Source organism: Labrus bergylta, chromosome 7 (assembly GCF_963930695.1).
Source record: "Labrus bergylta chromosome 7, fLabBer1.1, whole genome shotgun sequence".
Classification (NCBI taxonomy): domain Eukaryota; kingdom Metazoa; phylum Chordata; class Actinopteri; order Labriformes; family Labridae; genus Labrus; species Labrus bergylta.
Genome location: NC_089201.1, coordinates 12,486,318 through 12,504,789, shown reverse-complemented (window position 1 = coordinate 12,504,789; position 18,472 = coordinate 12,486,318). Strand labels below are relative to the sequence as shown.

The 18,472-nt window shown below is 46.2% G+C and overlaps 1 protein-coding gene across 1 annotated transcript; it reads right to left on the bottom strand.

The window, feature by feature from the left end:
• Nucleotide 1: 1 nt before the first annotated feature.
• Nucleotides 2-17,394, bottom strand: LOC109998709 (transcription initiation factor TFIID subunit 4). The gene is made up of 16 exons (XM_020653580.3): nt 16,738-17,394; nt 13,910-14,387; nt 13,554-13,720; nt 12,692-12,766; nt 12,245-12,436; nt 12,000-12,122; nt 11,184-11,273; nt 10,632-10,814; nt 10,430-10,505; nt 10,234-10,339; nt 8,681-8,850; nt 8,425-8,555; nt 8,012-8,137; nt 7,785-7,841; nt 7,476-7,598; nt 2-3,882 (listed from the first exon to the last, which is right to left on the bottom strand). The coding sequence occupies exons 1-16, from the start codon at nt 17,392-17,394 to the stop codon at nt 3,718-3,720; spliced, it is 2,919 nt and encodes a 972-aa protein (XP_020509236.2). The 3' UTR covers nt 2-3,717.
• Nucleotides 17,395-18,472: the final 1,078 nt, after the last annotated feature.

Sequence of the window (18,472 nt, the reverse complement as noted above, 5' to 3'; positions counted from 1 at the left end):
CTTCTTTCTCATTTTCTTTATTTCATTTTTTTTGCAAAGGTACAAACAACTGTAAAATTGCATTGCCTGAAATGCGTCAGGATTGAATACAGAATGTAGGAAATATAAATAGTCGCAAAAATTGTGTCCTTCCAACAGATGGCGCTGTGACTGAATATACAGGAGATCCAGCACAGCGTCGCTCAGCTAGAGACTATACAAACCAAATGCCCGATATGAGGGGAGAGACATTTAAAGCGTTAAAAACCTTCAATGTACACACCGCTTTGAATATCCGCTTCAAAACTCTCAAACTGTGAAGATAAACTGCATATTCAACTACTCGGACAGGTTCACCTTCAACGCTACGGGGTCGATGCTTCAGATTGAGACGAGCTGCATGATGAGCTAAAAGTGGCGGGACGAAGAGGAGGAATGTAGTCTGACCTGTGGTTTGTTAGCCTTCATGAACGCAGCCCGAGTGAGTTTGACAGTGTGAAGGAGAACCAGCTCCCTGTGACGAGCAACGGAAACTAAAAAAAAAACTGTAATTCACAAGTTAAAGGCGCAGTTCAACATTTAAATTATCCTCTTCTTCTCTTGATGTTTCAGAATCATGATGCGATCATGTCTGTGAGAACCATGAACAGACAGACAGCACAGGGTTAGCTTCAGTTAGCATAAGCTACTTTAGCTTAGCATAATGCTTAAAAACCAAAAAAGGTTAACCTAAGACTAATGACTGATAATAGATGGAAACAAGCTAGCACTGTCCTTTAATTATCTGGTCATTATGCTAAACTAATCCATCTTTTTTTCACTATTTGTTAGTCTTTATGCTAAGCTAAACTAGCCTTTTCCAGCAGGTTTTAGTCATTTTGCTAGGCTCAAATAGCCTTTTCAGACAGTTTTTAGCCTTCATGCTAAGTGCTAAAATAGCAGTTTCCCTTTATTAGAAGTCATTATACCCAGCTAAGCGAGCAGATTCTTCCATTATCTTGTCATAATACGACAATAAACTAGGGAAAAAGCTACTTCAGATTGGTGTAATGACAAGAAACTGCTAGCTTGGTTTAAAGACTGGAAACACCAAAAACACTTTTTAAATTAGCATAGTGACTATATTCTAGCTGAAAATTGTTTTGAGAATTGCATACTGGCTAACAAATACTTTAAATCAGCAAAATGACAAGAAACTGGAGAAAACTGCTTGTTTAGCTTAGCATAATGCTTAAAAAAGCTGAAAAAGCCAAATGACAGATTACAGACAAGCTAGCAGTTTCCTAAAATGTCTTGTATTTCTTGCTTAACTAGCTAACTTAGATTAATGACTGTAAAGATGGAAACTGCTAGTTTAGCTTAGCATGAAGTCCTTCAACTGTCTGAAAGGCTTTCTGAGCTCAGCATAATGACTAAAGACTATAACTAAGCTATGCTAAGCTTAATCAGCCTTTCATCCAGTTATTTGTCATAGTGCTTGACATAAGAAGCAAAATGACTAAAACCTGGTGGAAAGGATAGTTAAGCTTAGCATGAAGACAAAAAATACTTAAAAGCTGTTTTAGCTTAGCATAATGAAAATAAACCAGACAAACTGCTAGCTAAGCTTAGCATGACAGAAGGAAACAGAGATACTTTATGTTAGCTTGATGACTCAGAACTTGGTGGAAAAAGCTTATTTAGCTCAGCACTAAGACTGATCACTGAGAGGATACGCTGATTTAGCTTTGCATAATGACAACGCTGGTGGAGAAGGCTAGTTTAGTTTAGCATAAAGACTAATTACTGATGGAAACAGTTTAGATCAGCATAATAATGATGACAGCTTAACTTGTGGAACTGATAACTTAGCATAAATCATGAAAACAGTGAAAAAGCTAGTTTAGCTTTGCATGAAAAAACAGGATGAAAGTTAGCTTGGCTGTGTTCAAAGGTTCATGACGACGGTTTGGTACACATAATCTTTTTGATGACACATTTTTAAAAACAATATAATTTGTTCGATCAATTTTAACAAAAGGTTATTAAAAGTTGGCCATTTTGTTTGTTCAGATCTTGATGTATTCATCACGTCAACCCGAGATCACAGCACTGACTGTCTCATGACTTGTTGTCTTGAGATCATCATGGAAAACACAGTAGAATTAAAGGTTTGTCCACTTGGGGTTTCCGTACGAGAGGATAGAAAAAGTAAAATATAGCAGGTTAAATCCTGCAGTGACGTAGCTCTGTTCAGAGCGCTGTTTCAAGCTGTGATTTTTACCTCAGATGTTTCTCCTTCAGTCTGAATGTCATAGCGGCGTAATGTGGGGAGGAAGTGACCCCCCCTCTGTACCGTCTTCAGAGGCGTTACAGAGGAGAGACGGGATCAGCTGAGCCAGCGGGGGAGAACAGCACTGTGTGTGTGCATGTCTGACTGAGTTTGTATGTGGAGCTCCCGCTGTGCCGTGCTTCCACAAAGCCGAAACGCAATGTGACCTCACAGACTGAGACGCAGATATTACGGCGTCGTGGAATCAGTAAGAAAGTAATAAGACGTGATGACGGCTGGGCTTAGTCATGGTGCTTTTGGAGAAACGTATTCTGAAAAGGGTTAATGGTGATGTTTTGGTACTGAAACGTTCTCAAGGTTTTTTGAAAACAGATTCAGAAGCTTCTTAAAGCGACAGCAGCTGTGAGAACCAGGAAGTTACACAAAGACGAGCAGACATGTAAACATGGACACCGTTTCATCCAAAACACTGGCTCCACAGGAAACATTTTTACTCATAACCTACTCAGAATCCAGATCTGAGTTCACTGAGGCCAGGCTAGCAGGCTCCACTCGTTTCCAGTCTTTGTGCTAAGCTAATCTGCTCTGTAGAAAAGAGGATTCATCTTTATGTTGAACCGTTCCTTTAACTGTTCCTATGTGTCAGTCAGCATCCTTATCCCACAAGCCTGCAACTACCACACACACACACACACACACACACACACACACACACACACACACACACACACACACACACACACACACACACACACACACACACACACACACACACACACACACACACACACACACACACACACACACACACACACACACACACACACACACACACACACACACACACACACACACACACACACACACACACACACACACACACACACACACAGTCTCTCTCTAAACACCTTCTGTGTCGTTCATCAGAACTTCGCGCGGGGTCACATCGTTATGATGACGACATGATGCTCGATAAAAAAAAAACATCTTCATGATTTATGATAAGTTTAAAATCTGATGGTTTGACGTGAACGTTCCAAACTCTAAAAACACGTTTAGGATCCTGCGACTTTCAGCGAGTGCAGCCGGATCAGTTCATAAATATGTGAGCTGTGAAGACACCTGTTCAGGTACGACCTGAGCAGCTCATCTCTCAGTCTGACATCACTCTGAACGTTCTTCACCTCAGGATTCATTTTTAACATCATCATGACTTTCCATAATTAAAAACAATAAATGACCAAACTCCGAGTGTCCAGGACTTCTGTTTCTGTTGCCATGGTATCAACACGTTTCGATCCTGGCTGGTACTGAAGTTTAAAAATCTGGTATTGTGACAACCCTAAGAACACTTGAGGATGACAAACTGATCAGTAGACGATGCTGCAGGAGTCAGAATGAACGGCGACCATGAACCACCTCAGAGGACGTGAGCGAGCGGGGGAGGGTGGGGGGGCAGGGGCTCCTCATTTCAGCAGAGCCTTGTAGAGCGTCAGAGAGCGAGCCGTGGTGCGGTCCTGCTCCAGACAGAAGATGAAGTCCCTGAGGTTAACTCGTGTGATCCGCTGACGGAGCTGCTGGCGTGAGGAGGCCGGCGAGGAGGAGCCGCCTGCACCCGAGCCTGACGCCACCTGAGGGAGGAGGGGGGGAGAGGGTTAGAGTCAGACTGGAGCTACAGTTATATCTCATTAGTCTGTTTCATTGTAGAAGCACGACGGAGAATTTGTTCACTGGACTCTTCTACAGGAGGTGGTGATGTCCCCAGGTCAGGTCAATACTTTTTTTTGTTATAGTTATTTTGCCTAAATTGGATGGGACAGCTGAAGAGAGACAGGACGTGTTGGGAGGAGAGAGAGAGGGATGACATGCAGCAAAAGGATTCAGACTACAGCCTCTGCACCGCTAGGCTATCAGTGGGCCATCAGGTCAGAAAACCAACATGTTGACCTGTGATGTCAGAAACCAACATGTTGACCTGTGATGTCAGAAACCAACATGTTGACCTGTGATGTCAGAAACCAACATGTTGACCTGTGATGTCAGAAACCAACATGTTGACCTGTGATGTCAGAAACCAACATGCTGACCTGTCAGGTCAGAAACCAACATGTTGGCCTGGTTAGGCGGACTCAACCTGTCCCAAGTCTGCTTCTCTATCTGAAGCGGGGTACACACTAAAAGATTCCCCCGTTGCGGCCCTAGTCAGCAAAGGCCCGATTATCTGATGGCTTCAAAGATTATCTTTACAGATTCTCCTGACGAGTGTTAAGAGGGATTTTGACTGATCTGCTCAGACATGTTCAATATTTTCTGTTGTGAGGGGAGAACACCAAGGACGGCCGAGCACGCACTCTTTGAATCATCAGGTGGAATGGAACAATAGCCAAGCAAGCTGACTGAAGCAGAAAGCACAACATACATAAGCATGGCTCTCCTGCTAAGGGGTGAATGTGTGAACAACCAGATCAGGAGGATTTCAGTGGCAGTCCTCCTGCAGTCCTCCTGAGGGGTGCAGATGTGAAAACGGCTTAGGACTTCCGTTTCTGTTGCCTTGGTAACAAACATTTATCGACATCATTTTGAATTGAACTGGAAGTTTAATAAAGTTCTGGTTTTGTGACAGCTTTTGAAAGGTTTATTTGTCTGAATAATTCCAACCAACGTTGAACCAGATCTCCCTTTAATCCCTCATTGAGTCCAGACCTGCAGGACGATCGCCACACCTTCCTGTCTCAGGTGTGTCTGCAGCATGAGGACAGGTAACACACGGGCCCTGCAGCTCTCAGACTGCTCCAACAGGCCCTCTTTCCCCTCTGAACACTGGGACCAAACCAGTTCACCTGACTGGGAGTTAAATTGCTATGGGGACTGACTCACTGCAGGAGACAGACTCTAGTGGACACTGGAGGAACTGCAGCTGTAAAGTTGGATATTTTAACATGTGGCTCTATGGGGACTGACTCACTGCAGGAGACAGACTGTAGTGGACACTGGAGGATCTTGTAGTTCTCCTGTGATATTATGAGCCTGTGTGTACAGCTCATGCTCCAGAAACAGACCCAGTGGGGCAGGGCGCACGCCCTCAAGACGGAGCAAAAGCGTGGCGCTGGTGGAACACCCCATGTGGAAATTGCGGGTTAGATTGATCTAACAGACGGGGTTCAGCTTCTGATGGAGTTTGAGGCTCTGTGCGTGTGTGTTTAGATGACTGAGCTGCAGTGTGTGTGTGTAGATAACTGAGCTGCAGCATGTGTGTGTGAGCAGAGCCTGCAGGCAGAGCTGACAGCACAGGACACAATCAGAGCATTATGAAGCCACACACACACACACACACACACACACACACACACACACACACACACACACACACACACACACACACACACACACACACACACACACACACACACACACACACACACACACACACACACACACACACACACACACACACACACACACACACACACACACACACACACACACACACACAGAGTATATGTGTCACTATAACATTATATGTTAAACAACCTAAACACTAAAAACAGTTCCTGTGTTTGTAGTTAAGGGGTTTCTCCCACCTGACTGATGACATCATCAGTCTCCTTGTGTCGTTCACCTTTAATCCACTCTGAACGTTTTCCTCCTGCAAAAAGTGAGGAGCCTCTCAGTCTGATGGGCCCTCGGGTGGCTGCAGTACGCCCTTTAGCTCCTGTCTGCAGGCCTGATCTGGCTTCAGATAGTCCCACCCTCCCCCGTCTTCCCCCCGCCACCACCTCCCTCCCCCAGCACCCCGGGGCTGCAGCCTGTCATGAATACACGCTAGCAACGCCGCAGCTTTGTTCTCCTCCTGCGATAGAGGAACAACAAATAACCTGAAACTCCTTTCAGCAGATCGGGTCAGCAGGTTTCACATTCAGGATGTAAGGAACGTTCAGCACCTAATTTTTAGGGTCATCAACATGTTTTAGACGCTCGTACCTCATGTTTGATATCATCTGTTATTTTAATGATCAAAGCTGGAGAGAGCGAGGGTCGCTCCTCTCTAAACTAATGTAGAGTCAATCCCCCTCTAGTCACTCCCCTCCAGCTTTGCCTGCTCGTCCATTGGTTGCCAAACTATCTGTGCACTAGAGACAGTGTACAGAAGTTAACCTGCAACTGATGACCCAACATCGGGTGTCTAGGACTTCGATTTCTGTTGCCGTGGAATCAAAATCATCTGATTTTTACGCGAGCAGTATCGAAGTTATATTCTAAAACGATGACAGCTGGGTTCATGCAGCTGCATCACTGATATCAGGCCAGCACATAGCTCACATTTCCCAGAGTTCATTGCCCCCTGTCGGAGCTTCATCAACCCCCCCTTAAATGTTGGATTTCTCTGCAGGCCGCCCCCCCCATCACTCCACTCTTTGTCTGGGTGTGCTGGGGGGCGAGCCTCAGGCGGGATGTGTGTGGCGAGAGAGAGAGAGCATGTGGGTGAGGGCGGGGCAAAGCACGAGGCAGGAAGCTCCCCCAGGCTGTGAAACCTCCCCCCTCCCTCCCCTCTAACACCCTGCCCCGGGCTCATTTCTGCAGAGCTGAATCTATGGCTGCACCCCCAGGGGCAGAGAGGGGGAGCAGATAGAAGGGGGGGGGGGGGGTCACACCCATAACAAAAGCTGCAGGCGGACACTGACCCCCTTCACTCAACTGTGGTCACAGTCAGAGTGATGGAAAAGGTCACACACACACACACACACACACACACACACACACACACACACACACACACGTGTCCACAGAGCGCCCCGCTCGCCTGTTTTCAGCACTAAGTAACTTTGGCAGAAGTGCGTACGTCTTTACGAGTTGAGTCTTGCCGCCCGTCGCCATGACTACTGTCACTACTCTGGAGTTAAATGTAGTCAAACCTCCTCCAGACCCTTTCATGATGTAATCGTCAAGATTTTAAATCTGAAATATCAAACATGTTTGATATTAATCAAGGCGTCCCCAACCATCTCCAAGCTGATCTGGGACGTTAAGATCTTTATACGACTCACACTGCGAGATAATCGGTTCCAAGCAGCCTCGAGACGGGAACGACACCAAGATCCTCAAATCATCCCAATAATCTGCAGTCTGAGCCAGGATTCAGGATGTGACCCCTCATTCATCAAGGGGACATGAGCATGGGAACATGTAGAGTCAATCCCCCCTGAGTGTGTGTTTGATCTCTCACCTCTGTGCCAGCTGTCGACCCCCCCGGTGAGTCCATTTTGCGTTTCTTGCGCGGCCCGATGGCGGCGAGCGCTGTGAGGTTGGCGTCTCGTTGTCTCATCTGAGCCAGCTCCTGCTGCTGCATCTAAAAAGAGAAAAAACACAAATTAAAGTTCCTGACATACTTTAAATGCTAACCGCTGACTTCACCAGATTCACAGATCTCATCAACGATCAGACGGGGATCGCTGATTGGTTCAGAGACGCTCAGGTGATGTGAAGCAGAGGAGGTGAACAGGTAAATAAGGCGGAGCTGAAACAGTGCTTGTACCTCTTTAGCCTTCTGCTTCAGGCGAGCCTGCTCGGGATCTTCTTGTCTCGCTCGACTCTGCAGGAGAAACAAACACATTGACACGTTTACCTGAGAAGCTTTGAATACCTGACGGCTGCTCACAGGTGTGAGATGCACTGCAGAAAATGTATCATAAAATCTCTTTCAGTATAATGATCGATGGTGAACACAGTGATCCGTATTTATAAGTGCGTGTGTGTGTGTACCTTGGCAGCCTTCAGCAGGATCTCTCTCTCCTGCTCGTCTTTCCTCTGTTTCTCCATCCGCTCCAACTGCTCAAAGAAACGCAGCTGAGAGCGAACGTCCGACGTCGGCTCGTGATGCTCTTCATCCTGAGGAAGAGGAGGACAAAGAAGAAGACGAAGAGGAGGAGGAGGAGAAAGAAGAAGAGGAAGAGGAGGAGGAGGAGAGAGGAGAAGAGGAGGAGGAGAAGCACGCAAAGTAAGAGAAGAAAGAAGAGCAGGAGTGGGAGGAGGAGGAGAAAGAAAACAAGGTGGAGAAAGAGGATGTGGAAGAGAAGGAGGAAGAAAAACAGAGTTTAGAGATGAAAGAGAACAAGACGAAGACATGGAGAATCGAGTATGTATGTGTGTGCGCGCGTGTGTTTGTGTGTCCTTGCCTTGCCCCCGTCCGATCTGTGCTGAGCGACGGCTGAAACCTTCTCAAGCAGCGAGCGCAGTCTGGACTGGGTGGCATGGGAGATGAAGTTAACCACCTCCAGGGGAACCTCGCTCACACCGAGCTTCTTAGCTGAGAGAGACACACACACACAAACACACACAAAAAGTGAAAACCTGTTCACCAAACCCACTTCCTGTTCTAAACCCTGACCTCTGACATTTCATCAGGTCATGTGCAGTGATAGGTGAGCGTACCTGTGTCCAGGATGCGCCGGTGCAGCAGGCCGGTGGGCAGGAAGGACTCGTCTTTACACGACCTGATCTTTGTCCCTACCAGCTCAGAGCTGGTTGCTAGGATACGGGCGTTTTCCTCATTGAGGTTGACGCCGGCCATGGACGCCACATCGTTGATGTCATCGTCATCTCTGAGGAAAGCAAAAAACAAAAACAATGATTTATTTAAATTTAGATACAAACATGAACACAAAACCAGAAATGTGAGTGTGCATGTGTGTGCACACACACTTCAGGACCTCTGCTCACACACTGCTGTGATGTCACACACATGGAGAGAGCACCCTGTACTGTAGACATGCTGCCCCCTCCTGGCTGACCTGTGTACTGCAGGTTTAGGTTTTAAAGCATCCGACACTCATCAGTGATGTTTGTCTGTAAATTGAACTTCACATCTCTAATCTTCATGAATTATTATGAGATGATTTCTTGTTTTCCCCACATGTCCTGTTGCAGGATGAGTCAAAAGAGTTTTCACACCTTTAGTTTGTTTGCTCAGGTCTGAATCATGGACCAAGTTTCATATATACCTCACTACATATTATTAAGGTGATTCTTGTACTAAGATGGGCTCTGAGTCATGAAAAACAGACTAATGTATGTAAAGTTAGGCATTAAACACCCCCATAGAGCTGGAATGGAATGATCCTCCGGCTCTGAGACTGGCAGTCGACTGAGGCTCTGGCGGACGAATCGTTGAAGATTACATGATTTAGGGTCACTCCTAATATAAGCTAAAAAGTAAGGGCCCAAAAACTGAACCCTGTGGAACCCCATCGGCAAGTTTGGACAGATGACCGGGTTAAGTGTATTCGGAGACACTACTCTCTACATTCAAGATCAGATCTAAAACAAGATATTGCATCATTTGACAAATTAAAAAAGTTTATTTAAAAAGGCCTTTTTGGCTCACCGTATCAAAAAATACTTCTCCTACAACACTGCCTTCATCCAGTGACTGATTTATAGTTTCTAGAGACGCACTGTTCAGGGCCGGTACAGATGTTTGTTTCATGACTTCTTGTGGTGTCAGACTCCCACAATGCACCATGTTCTCTCATGTTTGACATGAAAACAAGTCAGAGTTTCTCCAACTGACTTCCCCTGCCCAATAAAAAAACTTCTCCTCTGACTCAGTAGTTCGGTGTTCTAGATGTCAGCATTCAATTGATTGACACAACAAATAAACATCAGCTACCGGCATTGGTTCATGACAAATTATTTGACAATGTTTGTCAACAGGATTGATATCAGCTTATGATGTTGAACCGGTGCATCAGCAAATGGACTCGAGCTTGTATATTTCTTTACACATTCGCACACTGATGGTAGAGGCTGCTGAGTAAAGAGTCCATCAGAAGTATCTTATCCCTGTCACACACATTCATACGACGCTGACGAAGCAAATTGGGGTTCAATGTCATGCCCAAGGACACAGTAACTTGTTCTACGTGTAAAATATCCCAAATTTATCCGAGCTAAAACAAAAGCTGCAGAAATGTTAGAAAGGTCACCTGAAAGTCCCGCCCCCAGGGTCACTCAGCTTCCTCTGATTGGCCTGAGCTGCAAGGTTAACAGGACTTTTTCCGATGATAGTTGTAGGTCCTCTAACGATATTCCCTGCAGAGAGAAAAACGTCAAACGGGATCAGATATGTTTCATCTAGGATTAGGGTTCATCTGTCTGATCACCTGATACTGCTGGACTCACCTTGAGGTCTGATACTTTGACTGAAGACGACAGGTGAGCGGGTCTGAACGCTCTGAGCACCTGCTCTGTTCACAGCCTGCAAGTCCACAGACAACACAACATTTAATTAAAATTAAATCAAGTTCATTTTTATCTGTTTTCTGTGTATTAAACTTGAACAGGTCTCCAGTCCTGGGTGTTTGCAGAGTGAGAGGACTCGTACCAGAGTGTTGGTGAGCGGCGGGTTCAGTCTGACTGTGCTGCTGGCCGGGCTGATGGGTAGGCGTGGTCTGATGGCGGTGGTGGTGACGGAGCCGGGGGCAGCAAGGGGGGGCACTGATGTGCTCGGGGTCACCAGGGACTGCTGACTGCTGAGCAGAGACTGACGGAGAGCGGGGAGACTTTTCTGTGGATTACAAAACAAAGAATTTGAATAAAGTTATATCAAATACTCAGTTAAAAATATATTATATTTGTGAATGAGCAAAATATATTAGAGCAAAAGAATACAAATTATCTTAGTATGAACATTAAACAAAGTGTTAACAGTAGACGTAGTGCTAACATTAGACGTAGTGCTAACAGCAGACGTAGTGCTAACAGTAGACGTAGTGCTAACAGTAGATGTAGTGCTAACACTAGACGTAGTGCTAAGAGTAGACGTAGCACTAACAGTAGTAGGGCGCTAACAGTAGACATGGCGCTAACAGTAGATGTAGCGCTAATAGTAGACGTAACGCTAACAGTAGCTGAGTGGTTGTAGTAGCGTTTGTACCTTGAGGAAGGGGATGAGGTAGGGCTGTGGGGAGGACTTGAGCTCAGCCTGCAGCCGAGTGGTGAACTCCTCAGGCTCGATCTTTGCATCCTGTAAACACAGACACCAGTTAGACCCCAAGCTGGGCATTAGTAACTCCCCTGTAACAGTAAGACCCACGTTAGACCTACATTAGACTGCAGTTACTGCCATGTAAGACCTCAGTTTGACCCCAGTTTCACCGCAGTTAGACATGATTCCCTGTCCAGTTACATTCAAGTTAGTACCCAGGTAGAGATGTTTCACCCTCCAGTTACACTCCAGTTTGACCCCAGTTAGACAGTAGTTACCCTCCTGTAAACATAGATACATTCAAGTAAGACCCCATTTTGAACCCAGTTTGACCCCAGTTTGACAGCAGTAACCCTCCTGTAAACACAGACACCAGTTACACTCCAGTTTGACCCCAGTTAGGCCCATGGTAGACTCACATTCGGCATGATTCACCCTCCAGTTCCTATACAGTCAGAGCTAGGTATAGGGCGACTGGTACTAGTGTGAGTGCGCCCCAAGACCCCGGTTAGACCTCTTTGACCCAAGATTATACTAGGATAGACTTCAATTACATTCCAGTAAAATGCCCATTAGACTCCAATTTAATATCAGTTAGACTCCAGTCAAGCCCTTGTTTGACACCAGTTAGACCCCAGTGAAAAATTATAATGCTCCCATTAGACCAAGTTACAATTTGGGAAGATGCCAATTAGACCCCAGTTTAGATCCCAGTTTTGGCCCCCTTATACCCCAGTACAGACTCCTATGAATGAAGCAGCTCACCAGCAGGTCCTGCACCAGGGCCTTCACATTCTTGGAGGTATCTGGGGAGGGCGAGTTGTGGGATGCCAGCTTGATGAGCGTGGCGAGGAAGTTCTTGCATTTCTTCACGTTTTCTTGCATTTCCTGTTTGTAACAACACAATCAGTCAGTCAGGTGCTCACACAGGTGTCATGTTACATTACTCATGTCCATCTCGTGTCACAGTTAAAAATATAAATATAAATAAAATGTAAATTTGACCCAACCTGTGACACCACTGTGACTCTGTTAGCTGGCGTGGTGGTAGTGGTGGGCGGCGTGCTGGTATGGGGGGTAGTGGAGACTCCAGCTGGTTTGGCCGTAGGCGTCCCGCCTGCTGTGATCACGGTCTGGGCCTTCTGAGGGGGGGTCATCTTCACCGACACCGCAGCACCGCCAGGAGCCACCGTGATGGCCTTCTGAGAAACGACAAACACCACCAAGCATGGAAACGTTTCATTAAATGTTCAATTAAAACAGTTTATTTATTAAACCAACAGCTTGATGGAGTTCACGTTTGTTTTCTTTGAGTCTGATCTGTTTTTATGTTGATGCTGTTCATCAGTCCTACATTCGCTCTGAGGATGAGGAACAGCTGGCTGCCCCAGCAGTGCTGATATCTGCTCTGTCCCTGATTGGATATGTGTGTGTTTGTGTGTGAAGGTAGCACTCACCTGAACTGTGTTGGTGGAGGGAGAATGAACCATTCTGGTCTGAGCAGGGGTAGCTAAACGAACTGTCTGAGGAACCTGCAGACAACAAAGAAGAAAAAATATTATTTAAACAGGCTGCAGCAGGTAAACAGACTGTAACGTCTGCAGCAGATAAACAGACTGTAACGTGTGCAGCAGGTAAACAGACTGTAACGTGTGCAGCAGGTAAGACACCTTGTACCCACTTTCTCCAGGCGGCCTCCTGCTGCTGTAAACGCTCTCTACTCATTAGGAACAATTGAAAAAAGACGCTGGGCGCGCAGAATAAACGCCAGGCTGACAAATATGTAGAGTTCATGAGGGTGTAGATTCAACACTGAATTGTGAACACGGCCTAAGTGTGTGACATTGTTACAGAAAGAATCCCTACAGAAAGAGACCACAAAGATCTGTCACATCACTCTCTACAAACACACACTACACTAAGAAAAACATAACTTTTACCTCTCAGGACTCAGGAGCTGCTGGTCTACCTCTGCCTCTATCGGGTAGTTTGAGTATTTTGAATTAATCATCATATTTATCTAACAACTAAAAACTAACTGGATGAGGCAGCAGCTGACCTGAGTTCATAATGGTAAATCAGCTGTTTTGTTAATGAGTTCCGGCTGAAGATTTCACAATAACCTTTAAAGGCTCCTGCTCAGACACAAAAGACCAAAACAACCAGTCCCAAACATGAGGAAGACCAGATCCAGCAGTTATTAAAGACTAAGCTGCGTCACACATCTACATCTCAGCATTATAATCTGTGTGACCCTCCGACACTTAAATGGCTACATTGTGAAGAGAAGCTCACGGCTCAGACGGGGATCAGACTCACCGTGGAGGCGGTGGAAACTCGGATGGTGGCTGCGGCGGTTGGCGTGGCTGGTCTCTGTGTGATATTGCCGACCGTCTGGCTCTGCTGCGTCTTTGCCTGAGCCTGAGCCAGGACCTGCTGAGGGACCATCACCAGCTGACCAGTCTCGGTCCGGACCAGAACCATACCTTAGGAGGAGACAGTTGTCATTTTTATTTTAAGGATCGATGGGATCAAAAGTACTGAAGCGTTAAAAAAAACTTCAGATTTCTTTCTCTGCAATTTTTATAATGAAAAATAATAAAATATATGTGTGTCTAAGATTTCTATTTGTGTTGCTGTGGTGTCAAATAGATATCATGCTCTGTGTCTCTCACCTGGCGGCATGGAGAACCCGGGGGGCAGCTGGATGGTGGTCTGCTGCTGAGGCCGGACCGCAATCTGGGGCTGAGGGGCCGCCGCTCTGGTGGGTGTAGCCACCAGCCCAGGCCTCTGTTGCTGGACGGTGGTGGCCCCCACAGCTACGCCCGGTGGTCTTACCAAGGCCACAGTGGGAGGGGCCACCCCATTCACGGCGGTCTTCATGCCCCCGGGAGCTGGACTGGTCCCTGTCTGGGTCTGACTGACGGGGGACTGAGCAGTGGGAGGGGGGGTGCTGGTCAGGATGACGGAGCTCCCGGAGGTGGGCTGGGTGGGCAGCAGTACCTTGGTGTGTAGAGGGGCCGTGCTGTGGTTCAGGACCTGAGGCGAGGGTGCACCCGGGACCACCAGTGGGGCTCCTTTGGGGTCCACTCCGTTCTGGGTCACTGGGCCAGTGTGTCTCTGCAGGGGTCCACCAGGGGTCACCGCTGAGGTCTGAGGTCAGAAGAGATCATTTAAGATCAAACAAGATAAAGATAGAGTCGTCAGCGTCCGCCTTCAGTCAGTTTCCTGTCTCCTTCAAAATAAAATACAGACTTCTCCTAAAGTGAAGCTGCTCCATCATCCCTTCTGGGCCTCCTTACATGTGTGGTGGTGACTGTGGCCGTTTCCGAATAGCCACAGTTCAGTAGGCAGTACGTACTTTTCAGTATGGAGTTTCAGTATACTGAACTTTAGTGGTCATTCAGTATGCATTTTTGTGTCCACCTCAGTATACTGAACATTTCAGTATGGATACTAACTTCCGGGTTTCATGCAGTATGGATCGGATGCGTGCTTTCAGGAAATGAATTGTATTTTACCACCCACAATGCTGTGCAAAATTAAACATAAATCGTCACGTCCGCCTCCAAATCAAAACAAACGAGCGTGGATTAATTGAATCAATTCTTAATCTAGAGTTAAAGTCCCGTCTGAAATCACTACTTTAAATTAACAGAAAATATAACAAATGTCTGCATTATTATAAAACCTTTCCCCCTCTATTTAAATAATGATTTTACTATTTAAATGCGTCTTTATTGGTTTATTTTACTTTACTGTATATTACTGTCTTTCATTTGTACTTTCCTTTATGTACTGTATGTTGTTTAGTTATTTAATCTGCATTTTACTTGATTTACATTGTGATATTGTTTTTTGTTTACACAGACTGTATATGCACATTACTCTTCTTAAATAAAGCTAAACAAAAAAAACAAACAAAAGAAAAACGGGTGGATGCGGCCGGTTCGGGTAACGTAAATGACGCCACTTCCATACTGAATGAATCAGACGAAGTAGGAACAAATATCTGGCTACTGAATAGTAGGTACTAACAGTATACAGCACGGATAGTAGGTACTGTCTACTGACAGATTGAGTAGGTACTTGGCAATTCGGATACAGCCTGTGTCTGCAGAGACTCTGTCCTCTGACTGGCTTTTACTGTTCTGCTTTTTTCTAGTTGACTCAGGATGTTTCTGGGCGGAGTTGGTGTGTTTCCTCCAGCCAATGAGAGCGCAGCAGGTGAGTTTAGGAGTGGATACAATTCAGCTATTGGACGCTATTCAAACTGGTGAATATGACGGACGTGGACATAGCATCAAAGAAGAGAAACTACAATCACAGTGAAAAGAAACACCAAGGGGATAAAGCTCGTTCTAAAACGAGGGTGAACCTTGTGTTGTCTTTTACCTGTGGACGTGGAGTTGGTCTACTTCCTGTTGGACAGGCAGCTGACAAACACCGGCTGTTAGCTTGTGCTAGCGTGCGTTAGCTTGCAGTGTAGCTACAAGCATTAAACGTACACACTACTTCCTGCAATCAACCAATCATTTGATGTTTGAAGTCGTGCACAGGAACGTGATGCTGCAGGATGGGTGGGTGTGGCCTCATGATGCATTCAGGTGCTGCTCTGATGGTTCCAGTTTCAGAGTTTGGGAGTCGTTCTTCAGACTTCAGCGTGTTCACGTGTTGTCAGTTCTAAAGGCTGAATGTTGTAACAACAACAACAAACAGCGTGGACGCTACGACGAAGAAGATGTGTGAATAACTCTGTTGCGAGTTATATTTGAGATAAAAGCTGATGTGAAATATGAGAATTGATTTTAAGTATTTTAACGTAAATCAAATTAACATCTTTCACATGTGATGACGAATATGACGTCTGGTCAAGTCGGGCACCTCATTCTTTCCCGAGTATCCGGGTTGTTGTTCTGACATGAGCAGGCGTTCATGAGCATTTTATAACTCAGACACTAAGTGTCCAGCAACACGTCAGAGGCGGAGGGCGTGCAAGGGGAGGGTCCCACTTTCGTGGTCATGCAACAAACATTTGTACTGACTCCAACTTTAAGGTAAGTTAAAATTCGATATGCAAAGTTAAGTTAACCATCACACTGTGCATCCAGACAGTAGCTAGCTACTCTCCCGGTTTACAATCGCTTAGCGACTCTCGCTGATGATGGATCTGAGTGCGTGCTCGTCCGCTGCTCTACCCCGTGGCGAGCACAGTCCACATCCTATCTGAAAGGCCCTTGTCTATCTCATGGTTGGCTGAGACTGTGTTTTTGTTTTTTTCTGGGGGGGGGGGGGGGGGGGGGGGTCATGTGAGTTCTGTTCATGGGGCCCAGACATCCTGCAGACGGCCCTGCTACTTATCATTAAATAAAGCATGTTTGTCCAACACAGAATCAAACAAATGAAGACATGAAACCACAGCAGTAGATCTTTATAAACATGTGACACACACTCAGGGGATGAGGGGGGGGGGTGTTCTGTGAGAGAGGACGGAGAGACAGACCTGTTGGTGTCCGGGGAACCCGGGCTGTGAGGCCATGGGGGCGATGATCGTGGACCCCCCGGGACTGACAGTGCTGATAACAGACCCGCTCCCGACCGCTGGGGGGGCTGCGGGGGAGTTCACCAACTTCACAGCTCCGGGGCTGCCGTTCAAACTTTGTACTCCGGGAGACGCGGTCCGGATCGCCTCCCCCGGGGGGCCGGTGGTGGTGCTCGGACCCTGGACCGCCGCTCGGGGGAAGCTAGCAGCCCCGGACTGAGTGCTCAAAGTTCCGGGTCCCGGTGCGGGGGGGACGGTCGGTGAAGCTCCGACTGTCTGAGGAGCAACTGCGGCGGGAGTCACGGCCCCGGCGGACACAGAGGAGGTAGAGGAGGTGAGAGGTTTACCGGAAAGCGACTCATTAGCGCCCTGTTCTCCGGTTAACCCCGCTTTCTGATGCCCTTGTTGCGGCTCCACAGACCCCGGTGGCTCGCGCACTTTCCCTGAGAAGTGTGTAACCGGCGGCGGAGCTGCGTCCCGTTTCCCGTCGGAATAAGACGCCCCGGGTGCCTTTCGGTCGCCCAGCTGTGATTCCAGAGAGCCAACTAGGTCGCTAACTGCTTTCTCATCCACCTCATTGAAGAGCATGTCCTCCAGTGGGTCGGAGGCTCCCGCCATCTTTGATGTTACACCGTTGTGCAAATCGTATTTTAGAATGTACGCATGCGCGGAGGATCCGTGTTGTTTTGGAGCATAGAACTAGAAGAAGTAGATTTACCAGCGAGCTGATGGACTGCACAGGTGAGAGCTAGAGGTGAAACTCTCTGTAAACACTCGTTTCTATCAGCTGGAGTGAATTTAGAGTCTTTGAGAATATTTCACTGTGAGACTTTAACTTTTATTAGATCTTTTTTATTATTATTCTTAGAGCTTATAATGTAATACTCACTTATTTCTGCTAATACTTTATACATCTTCACAAACACAACTTTAATCACAGGCTTGTTTATTTGAACATTTATTTTTTATATTTTGAAAAATATAACAACAGTGACACACCCATAATTAATCATGATTTAATTTCAGTTTTTGCCACCAAAATAGTGTTTCCATACATCCCCTATTCATTATATATTTTATTAAATTAAGATATCACCACATTTTCCCTTGCCAACCTGTATCTTAACATCCTCCATCACGTGTTGCCATGGAAACCATCTGTCAAGGAATTTTGCATTTTGCAGTCTTATTTTAAAAGTTATCTTTTCCATTATGTAAATTCCTTTGACAACTAATTTCCAAGACTTGTGGGTTGGGGGGGGGGGGGTCTCTCTTAAGCCAGTTCAATGTTATTGCCTTCTTGGCTGCTACGAGAAGTATATGTAATAAATACATCTTATTTCTGCTTTTCATGGTTTCTGGGACAGCCCCGAGGATGGCCAGTAGAGGGACCCTTGGTAGGTGGAGGTTAAATATTCCATCTAGAGAATCAAAAATCTGTCTCCAAAAGTTTTCTTGGAGAGGACAGTACCAAAATATATGAGCAAAGTTAGCAGATTCCTCCAACTCCTCCAACATAAACTTGATTGACTGGGGTCTATTTTTGAAAGGATGTAGGGTGTTCTGAAAAATCTGTTCACTATTTTCCACTGGAATTCTCTCCATATGTTTGCGTTTGTGACTTCATGAATTTCTGAGGAAATTTTCACCCATGCCTCTCCACTAATTTCCAATTTCAACTGCCCCTCCCATTTAT

Bases quoted from the DNA above. Each gene is read 5' to 3' on its own strand.
- LOC109998709 (XM_020653580.3), bottom strand. From the start codon at position 17,394: ATGGCGGGAGCCTCCGACCCACTGGAGGACATGCTCTTCAATGAGGTG. The intron at 12,437-12,691 runs GTGAGTGCTACC...GTCGTTTCTCAG, and splicing joins CCTCCACCAACACAGTTCAG to AAGGCCATCACGGTGGCTCC. The intron at 10,340-10,429 runs GTGAGTCCAGCA...TTCTCTCTGCAG, and splicing joins TCAAAGTATCAGACCTCAAG to GGAATATCGTTAGAGGACCT.